We start from the raw sequence: 22,444 nt of genomic DNA on the forward strand, positions 1-22,444 counted from the left end.
CGTACCACCACTGTTTCTGTGTACTAGGAGTCAACCCCAACCCACACTCAGCAGGTCTCTTTTCTTCCATTCAAACATGTTAGTGCAATGTGGGATCACGAGCTGGCTTTAGTGCATAAATATAAAGGGTTTTATGGCAAACTAGGGCAGAGGATGTGACTGTTGTCAGCCAAGGAAGGTCCCTTGGGTGCCGCAGTGCTGACAAAAGGGCCCAGCTCTTTCTCTCCAGCTCAACTCTTGTTATTTTTGACGGGAGTGTGCAGCTGATCAGAGATGTGTGATGTTGGGATGATCATGCTGTGTGTTGAGTAATAAACCTCACTGATTTGTTTGAGTCTCCTCCTGTGACAGCAAGATGTGCACCTAATGAAGCAAAGAACCCTGTGGACACGAGTCTCTCAGGGTGCTTTTCACATACAACAAGCACAACAAACTGGGCTTAGCAACAAGGCTACAGCTAGCCAAGCAAAAACAGCCGTTAGAATCCCAGTTTGACTCAGAATCTCAGTGCTAGGAAAAGGAAGTAAAACACTAGGTTCCCAGTGAGCAAAGAGTGGTCTAGATCACGTCTTTTAGACATCATTTATGGACATCCAAGACGTCTAAAAGACGTCCTCTGTGGAGCCAGAATGAAAGTTTTTTATACGTCTTTTCTGGACATTGTATAGACATTTATATATCGTCCAGATCATAGCCAGTATGAACGTCTATTCTCAACTAATTTTGGATGTAAATGGACGTCCAGATCATGGCCTGGCCATGTCAATAGCCAGGCCATAATCTAGACATCCGCTGACATCGAGAATTAGTTGAGAATAGACGTTCATACTGGCCATGATCTGGACGTCTGTTGACAGCCAGAATTAGTCAAAAAATGATGTTGAGAGTCAGGCCATAATCTAGACGTCCACTGACAGCCTGAATTAGTCGATAAACCACATATAAACGTCTATACAACGTCCAGAAAAGACGTATAAAAAACTTTCATTCTGGCTCCCCAGAGGATGTCTTTTAGACGTCTTGGATGTCCTTAAATGATGTCTAAAAGACGTGATCTAGACCACTCTTTGCTCACTGGGTTATATCAATAAGTAGGCAGGTGTTGTTACTTACTGATCTAGTAGAAAGAATGCCAGTTTCAAGCCATTTTAGATGAGTTATGATTCAACAGGGGAACAGACTTTGACACAACAGTGGAGGTCTGTCCATTGAGTGAATGCCGTCCATTCACTCAATGGACACTTCACATTCACCTCTTCACCTTCTTTGATTCCTCCATCAGTGGGGTTCTTTTTCTTTTGCAGTAAAAAGTAAAATAAAGTAGTTTGATAAATTGCTCAAGAATGATTGTGATTGGCTCAGTGTGTATGCAGAGTCTGCCTGTCACTCAGGCAAAAAAAAACTCTGAACCTTTAAATTGGACAACATTAGACAGGGTCTTTAGTAGGTCATGAAAAAATACAATCTTGTGGGTTTTGCTTCTGTATCAAACAGCAAAAATGTGCAATCAGTATTTACTCCAGAATGATAAGTTAAAGCAAAGAAAGTTGTATACTGCCAGTTTAGTTTTAAAAAAAAAGTTACAAAACAAAATGGCTTAAAGTATAAGTATTATTAGTTACAATTATGAAGTAACTTTAAACAGAATAATAATAATAATAATAATAATAATAATAATAATAATCTAAAAATAAAAAAACACTCTCAACCTTTGTCAGCTACCTAAAAAAATACTGTAACACAATAGCTGTAAGAGGAAACTGATCAGGGTAATTATTTGAACCTGGCCACAAATCACATAATCCATTTGTGACACACTTGAGTTTTCACAGACAGTTTTGTTTTCTCCCTTCTTGAGACGTTGCCAGTGGCAGTGAGCTGTCAGAGACTGGTTGAGCTGACAGAGCAGACTGCAGCTACACTTTTTGCCCTTATACAAAGTCTCCATTTAGAACTTAACAACTTGCTGCATCTCTTAAGAGTAAGCGGGAAAATGCCTACAAGCAGCAATGTATTGTTGTTTCTCAAGCTGTCTTTTATTTGTGTTTTCACTCCACCACCATCCACATTTGCATGGATGATCAAGTCGCCTATTTGAAAGTCATTGTTGACGCTAATCCTAATCCCCCGTTCTCCTTCAGCTGTTCGAAATGACCGGAATAAGAAGAAGAAGGAGAGCCCAAAGCCGGACCTGGTGGAGAGCTACGAGTTGACAGCAGAACTGGAGACCATCATTGAAAAGATCCGTAAGGCGCATCAAGAAACCTTCCCCTCCCTCTGCCAGCTTGGCAAATACACCACGGTGAGTTAACTGTCCTGTGGTGTAAGTGTACTTCTATACAGTGGATCAATAAACATGCTTGGTTGCCTTCTTTTTAAATCAAAAACATAAAAGAGCTACAATGTGTCTTTGACTCTGTGACCCTGTTTTGCCGATGGCGCCATATGCTCCTTTGATCAGATCTTGCAAACTAACTGTGAGTGCACTGTACTACATCTAAACCCTCCTCAAATGCAGCCAGAGAGTTCAGATGTACACCGCTGACTGTCCAGGCAAATGCATACCGACACTTCCTCTTCTTCTTCTCTCAATAGCTATTGATTGGACATTAACTATGATGGAAAGACAATAAAAGGCATGTGTCATATTAGGGCTGTGCAGCTAACACATCATGACTTCCAGCTGCCTCTGGTGAGATGGATCCGAGATGGTCGTAGGGTTTGTTTACCTCGGTTTTTATATGTTACAACAGCAAGAAGAGAAGTCAAAGAGAGATGCTGCAGCTGCCAACATGAAACCCTCATCATCAGCCAGGCAGCTGCCCATCAGTCAGGCAGACACCTAATGTTTTTTGACATTTCTGAAGAGTGGAATAAATACAGCTAATCCAGCTGGCATCATTATCTGCTTCAGGAATTCAAACCGCATATGTAAGTGATGGATTTGTGTGGTGATATGCGACAGTACTAAGCTGGGTGTCGAGAATTGATGTCAGGGTTTGTGAGGGCTTTATTCCTCTTGTCATCTCTCAGCAGACGTCAAGGTTGAGAGTTCTATGCCGTCCCTGAACCTCCCTCAAACCCTCTATCCCTCGAACCATCAAACCCTCAAACATGGGGCCCTGCGCTAAACTAACAACCCATGAAAGGCCACATAGCGAGGCGATGCTAATTCATGCAAGACCTTGGAGAAGAAACTTGTCATTTAGACACATCAGGCCCTCGCTTGTCCAATCCCAAAGTGGCCAACCCTGTAAAGGACAGTATATTCCCCTCATCTGAGTGACAACAAGCTTCTATTACCCCCGTGGGAAGGGTTCTGCACTTGTCATGACTCTGTGCAAGAGTTGGAGGTCATACAAATGTCAGAGCGAGTATGTGATGCTGCAAACCCTTGTTCGACTGAGTTTTGTGACGCTTTGACAGGCAAGCGGTTGGAGCTGCAGGACAGCTGATGGGTGGATAGCAAGCAGAGATAGCGGCACTTTGATTGACACGTACGCATGGCAGCATTGTGCAGGGAGCTGACAGCTTCTAATGTGTTTGTTTTTAAGCTGACTTACATATAGATTACAGTCGGCGGGAGTGTGCTATGATTGACACTGGCGCTCCACAAACACTCTTCAGTGGGGAGGGTTGGAGAGCAGGAAGGGGGAGTAGGATGTTTAATGATTTGGTGGTGCTAGTTTTGGAAATCTCATGACACCTGTCAATCATGTAAAACACTGTTTATACTAAGATAAACAAATACGCTGAGCAGCCCTAATGTGCGGTAATGTCTCTCTTGTTGCAGTGAAGAAAATCATTCAGTCACTGACAATAAACTTTAGAGCTGGGATGGGTGAGAGATGTGAAAATGGAGAAAATTGGCATATAGCGCAGCCATTAGCTTTCCACTGTGTGCAGCTGTACGCTGCTGCTGCTGCTGCTGCTGTAGTTTGACTGTATAGTGAGCTTCCCTCTCCATAACTCTTTATTTTTCCCCTTTCAGTCTGAACACAAAGCTGTTAATCGCTGAAACCCCGCTGTACTCCACCCTCATCCCATTCTGTCTCCCATGAGACACTTCTTGATTTGACAAAATAAATAGTCTGCATTGAGGCTAAATCCTCAGCTGAAAATAGGAGGACAAAATAGCAAAAATCTTGCTCCCTGGTTATGATACAAGCCAGTGTTTGCTGTTTGCTGGAGTAGCAGTTGGGCCTCAGATAAAGCCTTAATCTGGATCAGTGGTAATTATGCTTGCTCACAGACTGTGAGAAGTTCCTCATTATCACAAGCGATTGGATCCTGATGCGCCTTTTGAATCCTCCTCGTCGGAAACACAAGAGGAGCTCCCGCGCCCCTAGATTAGGTTAAAGCTCCAATTATGTGGTGAAATATTCAAATCCTAGTCTGCAGTGATTTAGGAGTTCATTGCTGGGTTAGCGGAGATAGCTGCGCGAGTGAGAGGGCTTAGCTCGACAATGAATAACGCTTCATTGACAGTGATGGTGATGAAAAACGAGCATGGCAGTTTCAAAGACAAAATAAAACATTAACGATCAGCGGGGCTCGGCGGGGCTCGAGGAGGCTCGGTGGGGCCCGGTGGGGCCCGGTGGCTGCAGGCAGCGGCGGCGGCTGCTGCTGTTGCACAGTACACGGCCCACCCTGGAGATATTAGTCACATTACAATTTGTCTACCATCACTATCCATCACAGGTGCTGGCTGCTCTTACTACCTTCTCCCTTCTGCATCTGTACACAAGAGCCTGCTGATGGACTGCATAGCGCTCATTTCTGCACTGCCGGCTTCTTTTCTAATGTCGCAACTTGTCTAATTTGTTTGGATAAATGTTCTTAAATGAAATTAGAATTCCCTGGCAACTTCCTTGTTTCGCTCTATTGAATTATAGGACTTGTGTAATTGACTGAGATTGCAGGGGGGGTTAAAAACAAATCCAACTGCGAATTATCTCACCCTCCTCCGTCCTCAGCTCCCCCTTTCTCTTCCCTTTTCCTCTCCACCCAGAGGGAAGAGCAAGATAAGTTGCTTTAATATTAGCCACCTCCATCCCCCGACATATGTGTGTTGTGCAAACACGCTCTCTCTTTCTCACACAGTCACACACACACTCAGGTCTCAGCACCTCCTCCCTCCCCATCAAATCGGACATCAATCAGCTGAATGTGCGTCCGTAGTGCTGTTGTGTCGACTATAGCTCGTTATCTGTGATTTAAGCACGGCCCTAATGTGCCTCTCACTTAACCCCGGATCATATTTAATGATCTCTCTCTCTCTCTCTCCCTCTCTCTCTCTCTCTCTCTCACTGCTCTTCTCTGTCTCCCATTATCTCCATTTCTCTCTCTCTCTCTCTCTCTCTCTCTCTCTCTCTCTCTCTCTCTCTCTCTCTCTCTCTCTCTCTCTCGGGGTGACCACACAATAGATTGTTTCCTCGTGACAGTGTCCAGCAGCCAGCAGCGGTGCTAACTGCTTCACAGTAACAACCTCAGGAGGATCGATGTGCTGCTGAGTAGAGGCCCACTCCAGCTGTCTCCAACAAGCTAATAGAAACACTATACGTTTTTACAATTGATGTACAAAAAGAAGCTGGTGTCAATCCTGACCACTGTAGTGAAGTTCAAACTGTCAAATCCTTATTGTTCAAAATGAAAGTTTTTATGACAGCCCAATTCTAAGTACATGCAGAAAAAGCTACAGGGCAGAGGTGAACCTCCAGCCTCAACCTCAGCACATGGAGCACGCACTCCACCAGGTGAACTCTACCTACCATGGAGTGAAATCGGGCCATCATGAAAACTTGAATTTTGAACCACAAGAAGCTGTCCTTTGGACGTCAGTAATTGAAGTTGAGAAGATGTCTAAAATGACATTATAAAAGTTTCATTCTGAACCCTGTAAGAATGTCACTTGGAGAAGTAGTGACTGTTGCAAAGATGTCTAAAAAAGTAGTCGCAAAAACTTCTTTTCAACACCGACAAAGATGTTGAATTGATGTTTTTTGGATATGTTTTGCTCAGTGGGAATGGTATTAATAGGATCAATATCACTTCTCTCCACTGGTAAATTAAATCTGTAACTGATGCGTAGTGATTCTGCTTCTCTTACTCAAGACCACATACATTAATTTCATTATTCTGGGATTCAGTATAAAGTCCTTGGTCTGTTCCAGAGGCTTTTCAACCCTGACAAGAATAAAACGAAATTAATAAATTATATCACATATGACTTAAAAGTCCAAATCTTTAACTTTAATATTTCCTTTGTCTGAGTTTTGATATACTTTAATTATGTAATGCTTTATTTTCTGTTGTGGCTGGTTGTGCAAACCAGCGGGGATTTGACCCAAATGCAGAAGATGGCAAGGTAGATGGATACAGGTCCAGACAACATAAAGACAGTCTGACTCACCAGACTGTGTATATAAGCCTGCCAATGCGGGACTATTTCAGTCAGCAGTCTCCTCCATCTAAAGTACACATTAGTCGGAAACAACAACAACCCCCAAGCTAGCAACCTACACACTGAAAATGGTAAGTTACCCCAACACTAACTTGGTCGCTAACGTAAGAGCATAAACAAGTCAGATATCACCAAATTAAGTCACAACTAAATCCTGTGACTTTAAACAGGTCATGCCAATAACATTGTCTATACATCAAGTTTGCTTTGTGCTACCAAGTTCATTACAGCTTTAACTTCCAAGGAGTTTGTCTGGAGACACCAAACCCTCTTTGTCAATGTCTCTTTGCAGTTGTATATATGATGTGAAGATAAAAGCCTGTGTATCAGTCGATTACAGCTGCGTACAGGCTTTATTCCATCTCTCCTGAGGCCTGTGAATCGTACTGTGCACACTCCTCACACATCACAATGTTTCTGCAGGACCAGGCTGTGGCACAAATCTTTTGATGCTGTCAAGAGCACTTTATATATAGTTGTTTATTGTTTGTTTATATGCTCCAGTTCTCACTCTGCTACACAGTGAAAAACTCAGAGAGGTGGAGCAGTTGAGTCTCAAAGGAAAACAGACACTAATAGAAGGATGTATTCTACTAGAAGAAATTCCAAAACAATACATTCTTAACACTGATCAACCTGACTGATACATGGTGATATATCTCCACTTACTTACTTTTTCCCTAACAGTATTCTGCAGATGGAGTTTCCTTACCTAGTCTGACTCACAGGAAGCAGGCTGTAGGTATAAGCCTGCCACTGGCCGTCTATTTCAGTCAGAATTCTCTCCTGTCTCCATGTTACTATTTTGCAGGGTCACCATTGCTGCATCCTGGGCATAAAATTGTACTTGATTTGAGTTTATTTCGTCAAACTAGTATTTTGAAGGATTAGATCAAATTAGCCATGTTTTAACTGTCAGATATCAATATGAGCCATTACTTACCAGATTTAATTAAAAAAAAATATATATGTAGAAATACTCTATGTCTTGTGTATCCAAATGACTTTGTTGATCTTCCTCTTGCGGCATCATCTGGTCAAAATTTAAATTTGCCCAACACTTGGGTTTATTATCAAATACCTGCATTAGTATTAGTGCTAATTAGGAAATGTTAACATGCTCACATGTTAAACTAAGATGGTGAAAATGGTAGACAGTATACCTGCTACACATTTACAACAATCAGCCACAGCATTAAAACCACCAACTGCTTGTGGTGGTATTGTGGTAAGATTTGTGAGCAGTCAGAGAATCAGACAGAGAGCTGAACCCTGCCTGCACTCAAACCTTTAAGACCAGACCCATCCCTCCCAAGACCAGAGGCTGTATTTATTTTATTACTTCTTCAAAGAAGTAGTGATGTGCTTGCTTTGGACCAACAGAAAGGCTCTTTTCTCCCAATATGTCAAGATAAGCTCAAGATTCTCCCTGCCTACACACTGTGCCTCCTCCTTCTTCCCAGGGTGCATATACAGTACACTACGGGCCTTTTTCACTGCACACATTAAGTGTGGTTTCACCCACCTGTTTTTAAAGAAAATGTGGAAAAAGTGCGATGGAAACAGGCATAGCGAATTAATCATGACATACATGAAGCATGTGATATCATCACTGAAGTTTCCACTGAGGCATCAGAGCCTCTGCTCCTGGCTAATGTCTGGTTTCATGAAAATGAAATGGACAAATGGGACTCAGAGACTTTACACATCTTTACAGCGACCTGTCTACACCACAACATCCTGGACCAAGCTGTCGCACTCGACAGGCGTAATTTGTTCTGAGCGTCAGAGAACTACAGCAGGACAAGGAGAGGTGGTCATCCCTGAAGTCTTACATTCACCCTGATGGTGAATGTAAGTGCACTACAGAAATAGTTCCTGTTTATGTGTTTATGTATATATGTTTATAAATAACTGTATATATGTGTTCTAGGTTTGATTTCATTAGGCTTTAATTTCATTATGCAACAAAGCACTGTATAATGACAAACAAACTATCTTGTATACCTTTTCTACAATGAACAGCACCTAGTGGAGAATTGGTCCCATCAGCGTATTATCTCGATGCAACCATGTCTTTCTACTCACATAACATTAGTGGATAGAATAATAGAATTAAGTTCAAATCTGTGGCACGTTTGAAAGGAAACTTGACTATTTTTACTTGCACATGTACAAATAACATTAACAATGGATCTGTTCTATGCATGGGTCCCAGCAAGCCATGACAGTATGTGTGTACCTGTGCTTTTCCTACTGTCTCATGTAAAAATGTCTTTTGAGAAAAAAGGCCTATATACCAGAACCTGAACCTGAACCTGAACCTGGCACAAGCACTGAAGCTTTGCACAACAAAACAACCAAAGGGCTGTGGGGATCTGTCTGGCTCAGGTTGGGTTGAACTCCATCACATAATTCTAACATTTCAGGCGCTCTCGATGCTTTTCCTTTATTTATATTACAGTGTTATCATAACTGATTGAAATAATGACCAAAATTACATAAATAAGACCAAATAATGAAACACATTTATCTTTTAAAACAAATCCTGTTGAAAGTTGCTGAATGATTTCTCTTGGTAAAGACAAAAACAATAATCAGAAGAAAAATAAATAAATAAATAAATACATATATATAGTATATCAGAGATGAATAACACCAGCTGTCATGTCAATTTTAATCAACAAACTCATCAAACTCACCTCAGCTTACACATCACCTCCATGAGGATAAACTCACCCTTCTCTTCCCTCCTCACTCCCACAATGCCTGTCTGTTCTTACATACTTAACTTTCCTCCCTTTCATCTGTCATTTCCTGTCTTTCTCTCTCTCTGGTGTCTTACAGCACATTTACCTCCACTTTTTCCTCTTTTCACACATTGCGATCTGTGGCTATGCCTTCATTGCTCCCTGGCTTCCACCAATCCTTGCTCCCCTCCAGTGTTTATGTAGGTTCTGGACCATATAGCTGTTTTAATGGCACCTCTGGCTTCACACTGCTCCTTGCTTCCTGTCACAGCTCTGTTTCTGCATCCCATCATTGCCAAAGGATTCCACTGACATTGTTGCGCTCATTATCGCAGGCCCGAGCCACCCGAGCATATTCATAACAACAATCCTGCCAGTCTTTTTGAGAGCTCAGGTCTTATGGAGCCTACTTACTGTATGTAAGTGTGACACATACTGTATAGAGCAGAGTGAAGAGGGTGCACTAAGGAGATCATTAGCAGCAGCAATGCAATGACAGAAGCAGCTGCCTCTTCACCTGACGCCCTCCTCCCTGTTTGTGATTGTATGTGTGTTGCAGAACTCGAGTGCAGACCACCGTGTGAGGCTGGACCTGGGCCTGTGGGACAAGTTCAGCGAGCTGGCCACTAAGTGCATTATCAAGATCGTGGAATTTGCCAAACGAGTGCCTGGCTTCACAGGGCTGACCATTGCAGACCAGATCACGCTCCTGAAAGCTGCCTGCCTGGATATTCTGGTGGGTGCTCTCGCTTTTATTTTGGTGGAACAAACTGGGTGTTAAGGGGATGAGATTCATGTTTCTGTTGTTAAAGTGGCCACACTGTGGTGCATTTTTTTCCAAGCTGGTAGCAACCTCAGCACAATAGTTTCTGACATGCTGCAGTCAGCATCTTAAGTCAATCATAATGGTTGTTTTTTTACTAACGCTGCTAACTTAGTATACCTTAAATGATTATATTGTTTTATAGTATGCAGTACACTCACATAGAAATAAAGACGATTTTAAATGTGCTTGAAGATTTCCTCCATAAAAATTCTCTGCTTGGAATAAAAATGTGTGTCTGATATGGTGTTTAAACAAAACATAAACTTATGTCATAAAACAGTTCTTAAATGACACCTACTCCTCCCTCAATGAAAGATCCACAAGATATGAATTATGAAACCATTGCTCATATCAAAAATTTGAACTGCTGGACACAAGATATCTCCTATTTGCTCGTCCACTCTCAGTGTAATATATGACCTAGACCTTTCAAGTTTCCATATCACAACTGTATAAATGCATATTGGGCACTGATTACTCTAAGCTAGATCTAATGACACTAAAACATGCTTGTGTTGAATTGAGAAATGCAGATGAATGTGAAAACAAACTGCACAGTGAAGCTCAAACATCAGAGTTTGGGAACAAGAAGCACAACACATGGTCCCACTTTATTTTAGGGTAAACTAACTGTAATAAGCCATCATTTGTGCTAAATTTGACAAAAAACTAGAAATAATTTTGTCTTTATTAAATAGTAAATAAAGAGTTATACCCTCAATAATCTAATAACACATAATATGCCATAATTTGTATCAACTTAGACAAAAACTATAAATTAAATGTTCTTTATTAGAACATTTTAAAAATTACGGTTATATCTTAACTAACTAATGAGTGTAACAAGCTTAATTTTGTATTTATCAAAACAGACAAAAAGTAGAAATAAGAGTAAAGGGTTATACCCTCATTATAAACCATACACCCAATTACCTAAATCATTAATTTAGTTTTTAATTACAAAACAGCATGTAATGCATTATTAGACCTAATGTACTAAATGTAGACACAACTATACTGAATAATACTCCAAATATGAGATCCTCATACACTATTACATACTATTTTACAAGATCATGCAGTAAAAATCAAATGCAATACCATATCAGATCCAAAATATATTTAGACGCCATTTTACCCTTACTACCAAGTAGTACTGCAGACACCACACTTAATGCTACACTTAATGCTACAAACAGGGACCTACGATGGCTTCATTAAACAACACTGACTGTAAATTGACAAACGTAGTGCCATATTAATAATCAGACATAATCAGACAAACACAGAACATAGGATGATGCATTTATTTGGGCTTTATTTAACATTGTTTCACTTTATTACAGGGTCATTTGTTACTAATTACAACCTTGTTAGCACCTTATTAGACGTTCTTAGACGTTAATTAGCGACACATTTCAAGAAAATTGTACTGCAAAATAAAAGAGAGATCATCATTATTTCCTACCTGTTAGACCCTTAGACTTTCTTAGAGGTTGATTAGCAACACATTACAACAAGCCACCTGTTTGGCTGGTCCAGTAAAATTCTACACATATTATTGATATGGCACTACATTTGACAGCATTTCCAGTAAAATAAAGTTTTAAAATACAGAGCAGAAAAAAGTTGCAACAAGATAAAGCATCAACTGTCCCCTCCTGGGACGGTGTGTGCAGTGTGTGACTGCATGTCTCCAGCCTGGTGGGCCGTAATTTCAGCTGCTTGCAATGTGTAGCAGCTCCTCCTTTAGCTAGCAGAGTGAGCAGTGACGTTGGGTCTAGGCTAATATCAGAGCCAGGGTCAGTCTCCATCATCTCATATGCAGGTTGACCTGGATTGACATGAAACGTTATTTGTAGCAAAATCCAAGAGGAGAACAGAAAATAATTATTTCCACTGTGCTAGTCTTTCTCTCATACTCAAATATGTCCTCCTTTGTTGTTATCTTAAGGATTAAATGTCAGACAGAGTCCGTTTTATTCCACCAGGACACCTAACGACTTGTTTAGCATTAGCTTGTAGTGGGAGATTGCCAGCTGATTTTCCCGTTTAAACACACCGACCCACAGCTGTGTCTCTCGACTAGAGAAAGTGGGCAGGCAGAGTGTATGCAGAGCTCCATGCAAACCCAGCTTGAACGACTCCGTTTTGGCAAGTCGGCATTTTCCACCTGGCTGCTCATTGAGGGCTCTTCAGACATTCAGTCTGTCCGCTCTCTCTCTCACCCAGAGACTCTCCGGGAGTGAAGAGAGGCTCCAGAGGAGGAGTGTTATCCAAGAAGAGCAGCAGCCAGCTGGTCAGGACTTAGACTTAGACTTTATTATCCCAAGGGGAAATTCTTTTTCACAGCACTGTATTTTCAGACAGACAATACATACACCAGATAGTATTCAAAAACAGTAAATACAACAACACACTGTAAAAAACACACAGCACTACACAGCAATTACAAAACCGCACTTGTGTTTGTTCAGCAAGCCCTATTGTTAAGGACAGTTATAGCTGAGGGGATCAGGCTTTTCCCGAAAGCGAGCCCTTCTGCACCTCAGTGCTCTGTACCTCTGCCCTGAAGGCAGTGGGGTGAAAGTGGGTGTTGAGTGGATGTGTGATGTCCTGTTCAGCTGAAGTTGCAATGCGTGTAATGGCCATATTGTTCAACTCTGTGTGGTTGGGAGTGTGGAGACCAATTATCCTGGCAGCTGTGTTGGTTATGCTTGTGAGTTTGGCCCAGTTTTTAACAGATAGCATGTTGAAGAAGTAGGTGGAACAGTGCAGGAATATAGTCTGGATGATACTCTGGTACAACAGCAGGAGATGGGGGGCCACATATAGTCCTTTCAGTTTTCAGATGATTGATAGTCTCTGATGGCTTCTTTTTTGGATGTCGCTGTGTGCTGGTCAAAGTTGAGTCGGCTGTCCAGGGTCACCCCGAGATATTTATACTGTCAACTATTACAACTGTTTGGTTATTGATGAGAATGGGATGATGAGGTGAGGGGGGACCAATTATTAATTATTTTGTCTTGATGACATTGAGATGGAGATGGTGTGCAATGGTGTTGTGGTAGCCCAGGACAGAGTGGCTGTCTGAGAGCAGGGCAAGGATGTGTCGTCTGAGTATTTGAGGTATGTGCTGATGGGTGATGGGCTGGTACAGTTATTGGTGTAGAGTGTGTGCAGGAATGAGCTCAGCACACAACCCGCGTCATGCTCTGGTGTTAGTGGTGAGTGTAGGTGCTGTGGTTTTACCCACCCGCACCACTTGCAGCCTGTCAGTGAAGAAATTGTGAATGAGGTGGATCAGATGGGAGGGGGTGTTGAGCTGGTGTATCCACTGGATCATCAGATGCCTCTGATGGTGTTGGAAGTAGAGCTGAGAATCCTGACAGAGTGACCTGGGGAGTCCAGGTGCTGAAGGAGGAGGTGAAGCAGGCAGACCACAGCGTCCTCTCTGTCCCCCCAAGCCTTAGAGGCAAATTGGAGGGGATCCAGTTGTGGGGTGACAGCTGAGTAGAATAATGTTCAGCAGCATCTTCTACAGGCACTTCATTGTTATGGATGTGAGGGCAACAGGACAGTAGTGGTTGGGTTCTGTGGGTTGGGTTTTTTGACAGTACAGCCATGTGGCCATGATCCAAACAGGACCTAACTAGTTGGTACTGTATGTGTTAGGTTTGCAGACACCTTTGAAAATGTCCCAAATCCAAAATGTTACAATAATTTGGAATCCCATTAAACATCTGCTAAAAGAAAAATCAAAATAAAACAATTTGGCCCTAGGTTTGCATGCTTCAGTGTTCTAGTCCTCGTCTCCTTTTTGTGCACAGTACAATAGTCATCACACTGTGAACCAGTTTCCATTTAACACAACACCAGGACACATAGTTTAGGTGCCTCTTCAGTAGAGTCTAAACTCTCTAAAATATTTCATAATAAGCTAAAAAACCTTCCAAGGACTGTTCACAGCAGAGACATAACACAGTTATATAAACACATGTCTTTACCAGAAAGGGAGTTGTCGATTTCACTGTATATTCTCATGTTTATTTTCTATTTCCCCTGTAGTTCCTCAGTGTAAGAATCAGTTAATTCGTTTAGACTGTGCAGTGAGTCAATAGCCACAGATCTTGGGGGACTGGCAGGTTTGACCTCAAGCCCAGCTCCCATTAGTCCAATCCTCAAACCTTATTTGATGACCTATTCAGCTGGCCAATGGGAGCCAGGAAGATCCAATTAATCGATCATGCCTGTCAAACTGATCTCTTTGTGTGGAGTAGCTGTCGGTAGCAGAGATTAGATTACACATGCAAACATTTTTCTGTCTCTAATCTTTTATGGGAACACTTGTCTGTTTATTATTGTTAGATATCGTCCTGTCACTGGCTCCGCATCTGTTAACATTGCTGAGTGTTCTTTATGGAGTACAGATGTGGAAATGTCTGCATGCAGAGTTGGCCCGCTGCAGCAGCTGAATGTTTGTACTTTATTTAGGAGTTGTTAAGTGGACCGATGTACTGTACTAATGTAGCTGCAGTAATGAGATGGAAAAAGGCAAATGGCTGTCTTTCTTCCTCTTCTGTCTCTCCCATGCAAGCTTGGCTGTTGGTGGGTTTCAGGGAGGAACGCAGGTTTGGGGGCCATGATTTGATTTAGCATTCTCTGCTCAGAGGCAGAGGAAGGAATAGAAAGTGATGCTTGTTATGTCATCTGGACTACAAATTAGACTTTAACTTTCAGCAGTAGCCTATTAGTAATATCAGAAGTCTATCTAAGAAAATAACACTTAAAGCAGCTTTAAACATCAGAGGTTTAGAGGTAAATAATACACTGAGTAGACTTTGAGAACAATACTTTGTACTTTTATATACCAACAGCTTTACTTTTCATTGAGTAAGATTTCAGTAATGAAATTGTACTCGTACTTGAGTTCAGAATTTCGGTACTTTTTCCACCACTGTTCAATTTCAGTATGTGCTATATGATACTATGAACGTTTTAAAGTTACATACATTTCTTAATATGAAATATGACACTGAGCAAAAACCTTGATTAAAAAAAGTTTTCATTTTGATTATATCGGGCACCTTTCATAAGTTTTTCAGTAACATTTAAGTCTTGATACCACTTTCCTATAGGTGCCCTCCATTGAAGGTTTATAAGTTGTAACTTGGCTTTATTAATGGTTAATATATAGCCTACTAATTTACTAATTCAGTTTTAAGCCATCCATAACACCTTTGGAGGTACTAGGCATGCAATATGTCTCATTAAATAAATAATGTATTAACCATATGAAGCCTTTATCTGCAGCCAAAAAAACTTTATACTGTAAATAGTGCCTTATTTGTAAGTAGTACACAAGTGGTAATAAGAGCTGCCAACACTGTCTCTTTTGTTCTGTTAGACCAAATCAAGTGGTGATTTGAAACCCAACATGGCTAACTAGTTCAAACAGACTACAGGTTTAGCTGATGGAGCTTGCAGCAGCTGGCAACTTGTCAGTAAGATTTCTGCAGAGAACCAGCTCTATCTCTGTCTCTATCTCTGTCTCTGTCTCTATCTCTATCTCTGTCTCTATCTCTATCTCTATCTCTGTCTCTATCTCTGTCTCTATCTCTGTCTCTGTCTCTGTCTCTGTCTCTATCTCTATCTCTGTCTCTATCTCTGTCTCTGTCTCTGTCTCTATCTCTGTCTCTATCTCTATCTCTGTCTCTGTCTCTAGCTCTATCTCTGTCTTTATCTCTGTCTCTATCTCTATCTCTGTCTCTATCTCTATCTCTGTCTCTAGCTCTGTCTCTAGCTCTATCTGTCTCTATCTCTATCTCTATCTCTAGCTCTGTCTCTAGCTCTATCTCTGTCTCTATCTCTGTCTCTGTCTCTGTCTCTATCTCTGTCTCTATCTCTAGCTCTGTCTCTGTCTCTGTCTCTATCTCTATCTCTGTCTCTATCTCTATCTCTATCTCTGTCTCTATCTCTGTCTCTGTCTCTGTCTCTATCTCTATCTCTGTCTCTATCTCTGTCTCTGTCTCTGTCTCTATCTCTGTCTCTATCTCTATCTCTGTCTCTGTCTCTAGCTCTATCTCTGTCTTTATCTCTGTCTCTATCTCTATCTCTGTCTCTATCTCTATCTCTGTCTCTAGCTCTGTCTCTAGCTCTATCTGTCTCTATCTCTATCTCTATCTCTAGCTCTGTCTCTAGCTCTATCTCTGTCTCTATCTCTGTCTCTGTCTCTGTCTCTATCTCTGTCTCTATCTCTAGCTCTGTCTCTGTCTCTGTCTCTATCTCTATCTCTGTCTCTATCTCTATCTCTATCTCTGTCTCTATCTCTGTCTCTGTCTCTGTCTCTATCTCTATCTCTATCTCTGTCTCTGGCTCTGTCTCTATCTCTGTATCTGTCTCTTTCTTTCATTAAATCCATCTTATAACAACAAACAGCATTTAATAAAAAACGAAAAAAAGAATTCCCTGACACCTGGGTCCCCTTTTTGAAAACTTTAAATTTGCAGGTGAACTAAAACCTCAACTCCATTTTACCCTCTTCCATGTTGTACATTAATACCTCTTTACATTATCCACAGACCACTCGAGTCTGTGTGTTATTCAGTTGGTCACTATATTAACTAATATAACATAAAGGCTGGTGGGGGGTGGGTGGTTGGTTAACAGGTGAGTGTGAGTCCAAGTTTGGTCTTTATTTATTTGAATTCACCCTTCTGATGTTTTAGTTTCTGATGTTTGTTTGTTCTTTGTTTGTGTTCTTTACCTTCATAATTGTGTTTGTTTGTTTTGTTTGTTTGTTTTGTCTTTCTCCAGGAATGGCAACACCTTGTTTGTTACTGCACAATTAAATAAGAAAAAAAGAAAAGAAAAAAGAAATTACATACTGTGCATTTAATGATTTCAAGTTTAAAAAGCCTTTATTACTATGTTTAAACAGCCTTTTAGTTTTTTATAACCGTGTTATAACAGAAAGGTTTTAGGATATTTTCTATAACCTGGCGACCCAAAGCTTTACTGGCTTCCTGCTGCTTTGTTGTGTTAAAACTCGAAGACTTTTCTCTCCTCCCTGAACCCCTTGTGGAACATGTACTGCAAATTCAGATTGTGTTGTCCTCCTCTGAAACTGTAAAAAAAAATCCTCAACAGCAGCAACATGTTTGGCTCTTTAGTCTACACTGTGTCGCTCTTCCCAGCTGCAGCAGTTTGATGTCACGAGCACGACAACAGTGTTCTGCGCTTGTTCTTCTTCTTAATTGCCGTCGTCCTCATCTTCTTCTTTGCAGGTGGTGCATACCCCCATCAACTGTGTCAGTATGTATAGATGCTTTTGTCATTGAAAGTCATTGGAAACTTCTTATTATCGGCTGTATTTATGGACTATTATTTCATTATCGGCAGACAGCCAATATATACATTTCCCATTAACGGGCTTGTAATTTTTTGGTCAAATATATATTGTATATCTCTGGTATAAAGTAGGAGTAAATTATTTATTAACCATTATAAAAGGATGCATTTCTAAAAAATAGAAAAGACTCCCGGTATTTGTGCCCTTATAGGACATGCAAAATAAGAGAGAAGGTGGTACAGGATACAGGATGATCTGCATTTTGGTGAGGGGATGCAAATCAATGATTTATGTATGAAGATGCATATTTATGTGAGGTTTAAATGCAAAGTAGCTAAATCAATTCCAGACACAACATAGATAAATTCACGCTGATGGAAATGAGGATTAGTTTGCTGTACATGCAGTTGTGTTAACTGGTTCAGGTAAAGTGGCAGTGCTGTATTAATGGAAGGTTTGTGGAATTTGTATTGACTAAGTCATACTTGTCAAATGTGACAAGGCAGTGAAGTGAACTCCCAGGGACACCGAGGTGAGAAGTTGACGGCCGGCTGTGATGACTTTCTGGCCATCGCTCGGCCATCAACAGCCGCTCACCAGCACAGTTCTGTGGTGAAGGGCGTAGATATTGTGCACAATGGCTGGGTGAGGGAGCGTTAGAGGAAAGATCAAACACTGTGTGTGTGTGTGCGCGCCTGTGTGTGTGTGTGTGTGTGTGTGTGTTTGTGTGGTGTGTATGTGTGTCTCTAAACGCAGGCCTGGCCAGCCGGTGCGAGTCACCGCCAGTAGCCATGTTTTATTCTGTTTCATGTTGCAGACACGCCTGCCACTCACTGTCAGAGCCAGCCCACTCAAATAGCTTCAAAGGCTACTGTAGGCTTCACATCCACCATCAGTTGCTTCATTAAGTGTACACAAACACACACACACGCACACACACACAGTTACACACCTGCAGTGCAGCAGGGAGACCCAAAGGTTATTCTCTTTGAGTGTGTGGAAGGTCATTGTTGTGGCTGCGCTTGTTATATCTGCTGCTCTTTATGGGAAACTTGTTAGACCTGGTTCAGACGACTGACATCGAGTCTCATTCTGGAGTCTACCTATCCATCATGGGTACTGTTACGCTAATATATCATATATAAATAATGCTCTGAAAGTAAAAAGACATCTCTTAAGCAGATCAGGTGGTTAAAGCTGTACATTTTTTCTGTGCATTTTAGTTAATCTGAATTAAAGGCCTTGTTCACCCAAATGACACACAAAAGCTGCATTCACTGATTGTTTTGGCAAAACAAGCTGAAAACACATAACCTAATATATTATCAGCACACACTGCTGCTAAAGTTCCACCGTGTTCACAAATTCAAGTTGCTAACTTTGTCTGCTGTTTGGTGTTGAGCAGATAAACCTGGTGGAAAACCAAAACAAATAGCTAAGAGGGGCTGAAAAGACCCATAAAGCTGAGGGGAAGTGCAGAGCTGATGATAGTTCTCTAGTAGATTATTCACTACACGTGGCTACTTTCACATGACACAGTTATTTGATGCATAGTTAATCCAAATGCATTGATTGATGCAGCTTTAGATTAAAAACTTCAATGCTGTAAGCACCACAGACAGGTGGTGAAATCAAAATCTCACAGAGCTGGACAAATCAAACAAAAAGTATCAGCATGGTAAGATAACGGTTTGTCTAAAATGACCATGTTGGTGTTGTTCCTAGATCATAATTCATGTTGCTCCATGACCGTCATTGCAACTAACAGGAATGTCCACATCTGGAGCAAGCTGTTGTGGTTGAAGGGGTTTAGCACAGGAGACTGAAGGTTCATATTCCATTTTGAACATATTGTTATACTGTTCACTTCACCTTTTTTCAGTTCTCTGTTGCAGTTTGTTTAGGTTAAGGCAACAAAAAAACTTGGTTGGGTTTAGGAAAATATTTTTGTGTTCAATTACACTCTTTCACAACATTAAAAACATGACCTCTCACAGGCAGCTATTTTCCGTTCTTTTTCCTGAGTAGCAAAGTTATGACATTACAAAAACTTGAATGGTCAGTTGCAATGATCGTCCAAGGGTAACATTAATTGTGATGTTCCAGGAACAACACCTCACCACCACAGCGATATCAGGTTGGGTGTTACGGGTTGGGTGATACTAGTATAGGAAAGTGAGGTTAGAATCATAAATGATGAATAAATTGTCAGTAAATAGATGTTGGTGTGCAGTCCTTTTCCTGAAAGTAAATGATCATAGGATCCAATTAGTCAAAGGGATTTTTCAAAACCAGGCAGCCTAAGCATTGCTCTTATTAAAAGGTTTATAACTGATGTATAAAGCATTAGTTCATGATTTATTATCTATCAATAAGGCTATTAGTGACAACTAGTCACATAGGGTTATAAACTTCCTATAAGAGTGGTACCATTAAATTGTGCTTCTGTTCTATTTTCTGGATTACAGCAGGTCAAAGAGTTTTAGCTTGGTTATTAAATTAAACTATGTAGATCGACCATTGAAGTTTCCTGTCCATGAAATCCCTTCTGACTAATCCCTCTCCTTGCCTTCCTCCCCTGCTAATCAGATTCTGCGCATCTGTACGAGGTACACCCCTGACCAGGACACAATGACCTTTTCAGACGGGCTGACCCTGAACCGGACGCAGATGCACAATGCTGGCTTCGGCCCACTCACTGACTTGGTGTTCACTTTTGCCAACCAGCTGCTGCCCATCGAGATGGACGACACAGAGACAGGCCTCCTCAGTGCCATCTGTCTCATCTCTGGAGGTGGGTGAGCCGGGGCAGTGCGCTGGGTATTTAGTGAGGGGGAGGGGGAGGGAAACCAGGGAAGAAGGAGAAGATAAGAATGTTACTCACAGAGTAAGTAAAGGGCACGAATAAAAGCACTAATTGCTGAGCACACCATCATCCATCATCACATGTTGCATAATGTATAAGACTGTAATGTAAAGAAGACAGAACACAGTTTAACATACCTTTTCTCAATTCGATACACTCCCGCTTGTGCTGTTACAGTCTGACTAGGTGTAGTATGACCAGTAGTTCATGGAGGCTATTGTTAGCTAACTTTGGGTAGATTTTGCTTTGTAACTGTCATTACTTATTGAGTTAGATGACTTTTCTCTCATCATACTACTGTTACTCTATGTTTCACATCAACATTTCAAAGGTTTTATCACAAAAGGTAAAATAAGGATTAAACCTCACCAAGAGGAAACATATTTTTTCTTGTTTGTGGTCCCATTCCACTTGCTCTGTCAGCCCACCTACTGATGCACACTTTAAAGCAGCTGATTCAAGGGAATCATTGGAAATCAAGGGAACATTGGGGTGCAACTATCGCGTAATTACCACCTGTTGCCTCTGTGACTGCTGTTCAGGAAACATTACATATACTTGCTTTTCAATGTAAGATATGGTCAGAATTTTAGTTTAAAACATCCAAAAAACTAGAATGGCACTCAGTAGAATGCATACCTTCACCAAACCTTGATCAGAAGCTGCCCCAAAAGTTAATGGGGTCTATTCTGGGCTGAGACTCATCCTCCATCCAAGTTTAGTGGAAATCTGTTCGTTCAGTAGTTTTTGTGTAGTCCTGCTGACAAACCAACCAACCAACCAACCGACAAACAAACAAACTGACGTGGGTGAAAACATAACTTCCTTCGCAAAGGTAATGAGCTAATATTATCAACAGAGTGTGAAGAGAAGAAGAAAAACAGTGTTGTTGTTATGTCAAAGACGTCTATGTATTGAATTGCGGTGAATTGAGGTGTGTCTACTGAAGTTAGCGTGCTAACCAGCTAGCCCCAGCCCATCCTGTCTTGTGATACCATTTTGTACCTCAAGAGGTGATACATGTAGTCTGATAGCCCTGTAATAGCATCACCCCGCTGAAAACAAGGAACCTAAAACGAAGGAAGGGTCATTACGTGACTGAGTCTTGCTTTGTTGCCAGACTGTGGGGACAGCTGTGTTGAAGTCAATGAGAGATGTCTGGAGAAATGAACTAAAACCCAACATAGCAACCATATATGACTTCTGACAAAGAAATACTTCCACAAAATGAGAAAACATACTTCAGAGCATAGGTTAACCACTGATTTTTTTAATAGATACATTGTTTGTCCCTTGATTTAATTTGGGAAAGGCTCCTGTTTGCTGTGTAATTGCAGTCTCAAAAGCAATATTTGGTCGAATCTGCCACATTTGGTCACAATAAGCAAGACTCAATAAGCAAGACAATAAGAAAGACAGAAGGATTAATGCAATGAATCCTTCTGTTTTAGGTTCCTTGGTTTCAACTGGGAGATGTATGCAAGTGATGATTTCACTACAACACAAAATAAACTCACAGAATGTCAAGGAGATATTTATAGACCTATTTTCCTTACTAAACAAACTACTAAACAACATTAATTATTCTGTTAATTGTAAAAATTCATAATACAGGACAAGATAGAGTCGTCAAGCAGTGAATATGTTACAGCCACTGCTGGTCTACAGCCACTGCTGGTCTACAGCCACTGTTGGTCTGCAACCACTGCTGGTCTACAGCCACTGTTGGTCTGCAACCACTGCTGGTCTGCAACCACTGCTGGTCTACAGCCACTGCTGGTCTGCAACCACTGCTGGTCTACAACCACTGCTGGTCTGCAACCACTGCTGGTCTACCACAACTGCTGGTCTGCAACCACTGCTGGTCTACAGCCACTGCTGGTCTGCAACCACTGCTGGTCTGCAACCACTGCTGGTCTACAGCCACTGCTGGTCTGCAACCACTGCTGGTCTACAACAACTGCTGGTCTGCAACCACTGCTGGTCTACAACCACTGCTGGTCTACAGCCACTGCTGGTCTACAACCCCTGCTGGTCTGCAACCACTGCTGGTCTACAACAACTGCTGGTCTGCAACCACTGCTGGTCTGCAACCACTGCTGGTCTACAGCCACTGCTGGTCTACAACCCCTGCTGGTCTGCAACCACTGCTGGTCTGCAACCACTGTTGAGCCACCAAATGATCTTT

General features: G+C 41.4%; 1 protein-coding gene across 3 annotated transcripts in view; it reads left to right on the forward strand.

Annotated features, from left to right (window-relative positions):
* The window catches only part of LOC311273189 (retinoic acid receptor beta-like), a 229,179-nt gene that overhangs the window by 193,772 nt on the left and 12,963 nt on the right, over positions 1–22,444 (forward strand). For all 3 annotated transcript variants that reach the window (XM_084380121.1, XM_084380120.1, XM_084380122.1), the window contains 3 exons: positions 2,142–2,302; positions 9,773–9,949; positions 19,980–20,184. In XM_084380121.1, coding sequence (XP_084236247.1) covers positions 2,142–2,302; positions 9,773–9,949; positions 19,980–20,184 — 543 coding nt within the window. The remainder of the gene's footprint in view (positions 1–2,141; positions 2,303–9,772; positions 9,950–19,979; positions 20,185–22,444) is intronic.

This window comes from Pagrus pagrus (assembly GCF_965226575.1).
Source record: "Pagrus pagrus genome assembly, chromosome: 17".
NCBI lineage: Eukaryota > Metazoa > Chordata > Actinopteri > Spariformes > Sparidae > Pagrus > Pagrus pagrus.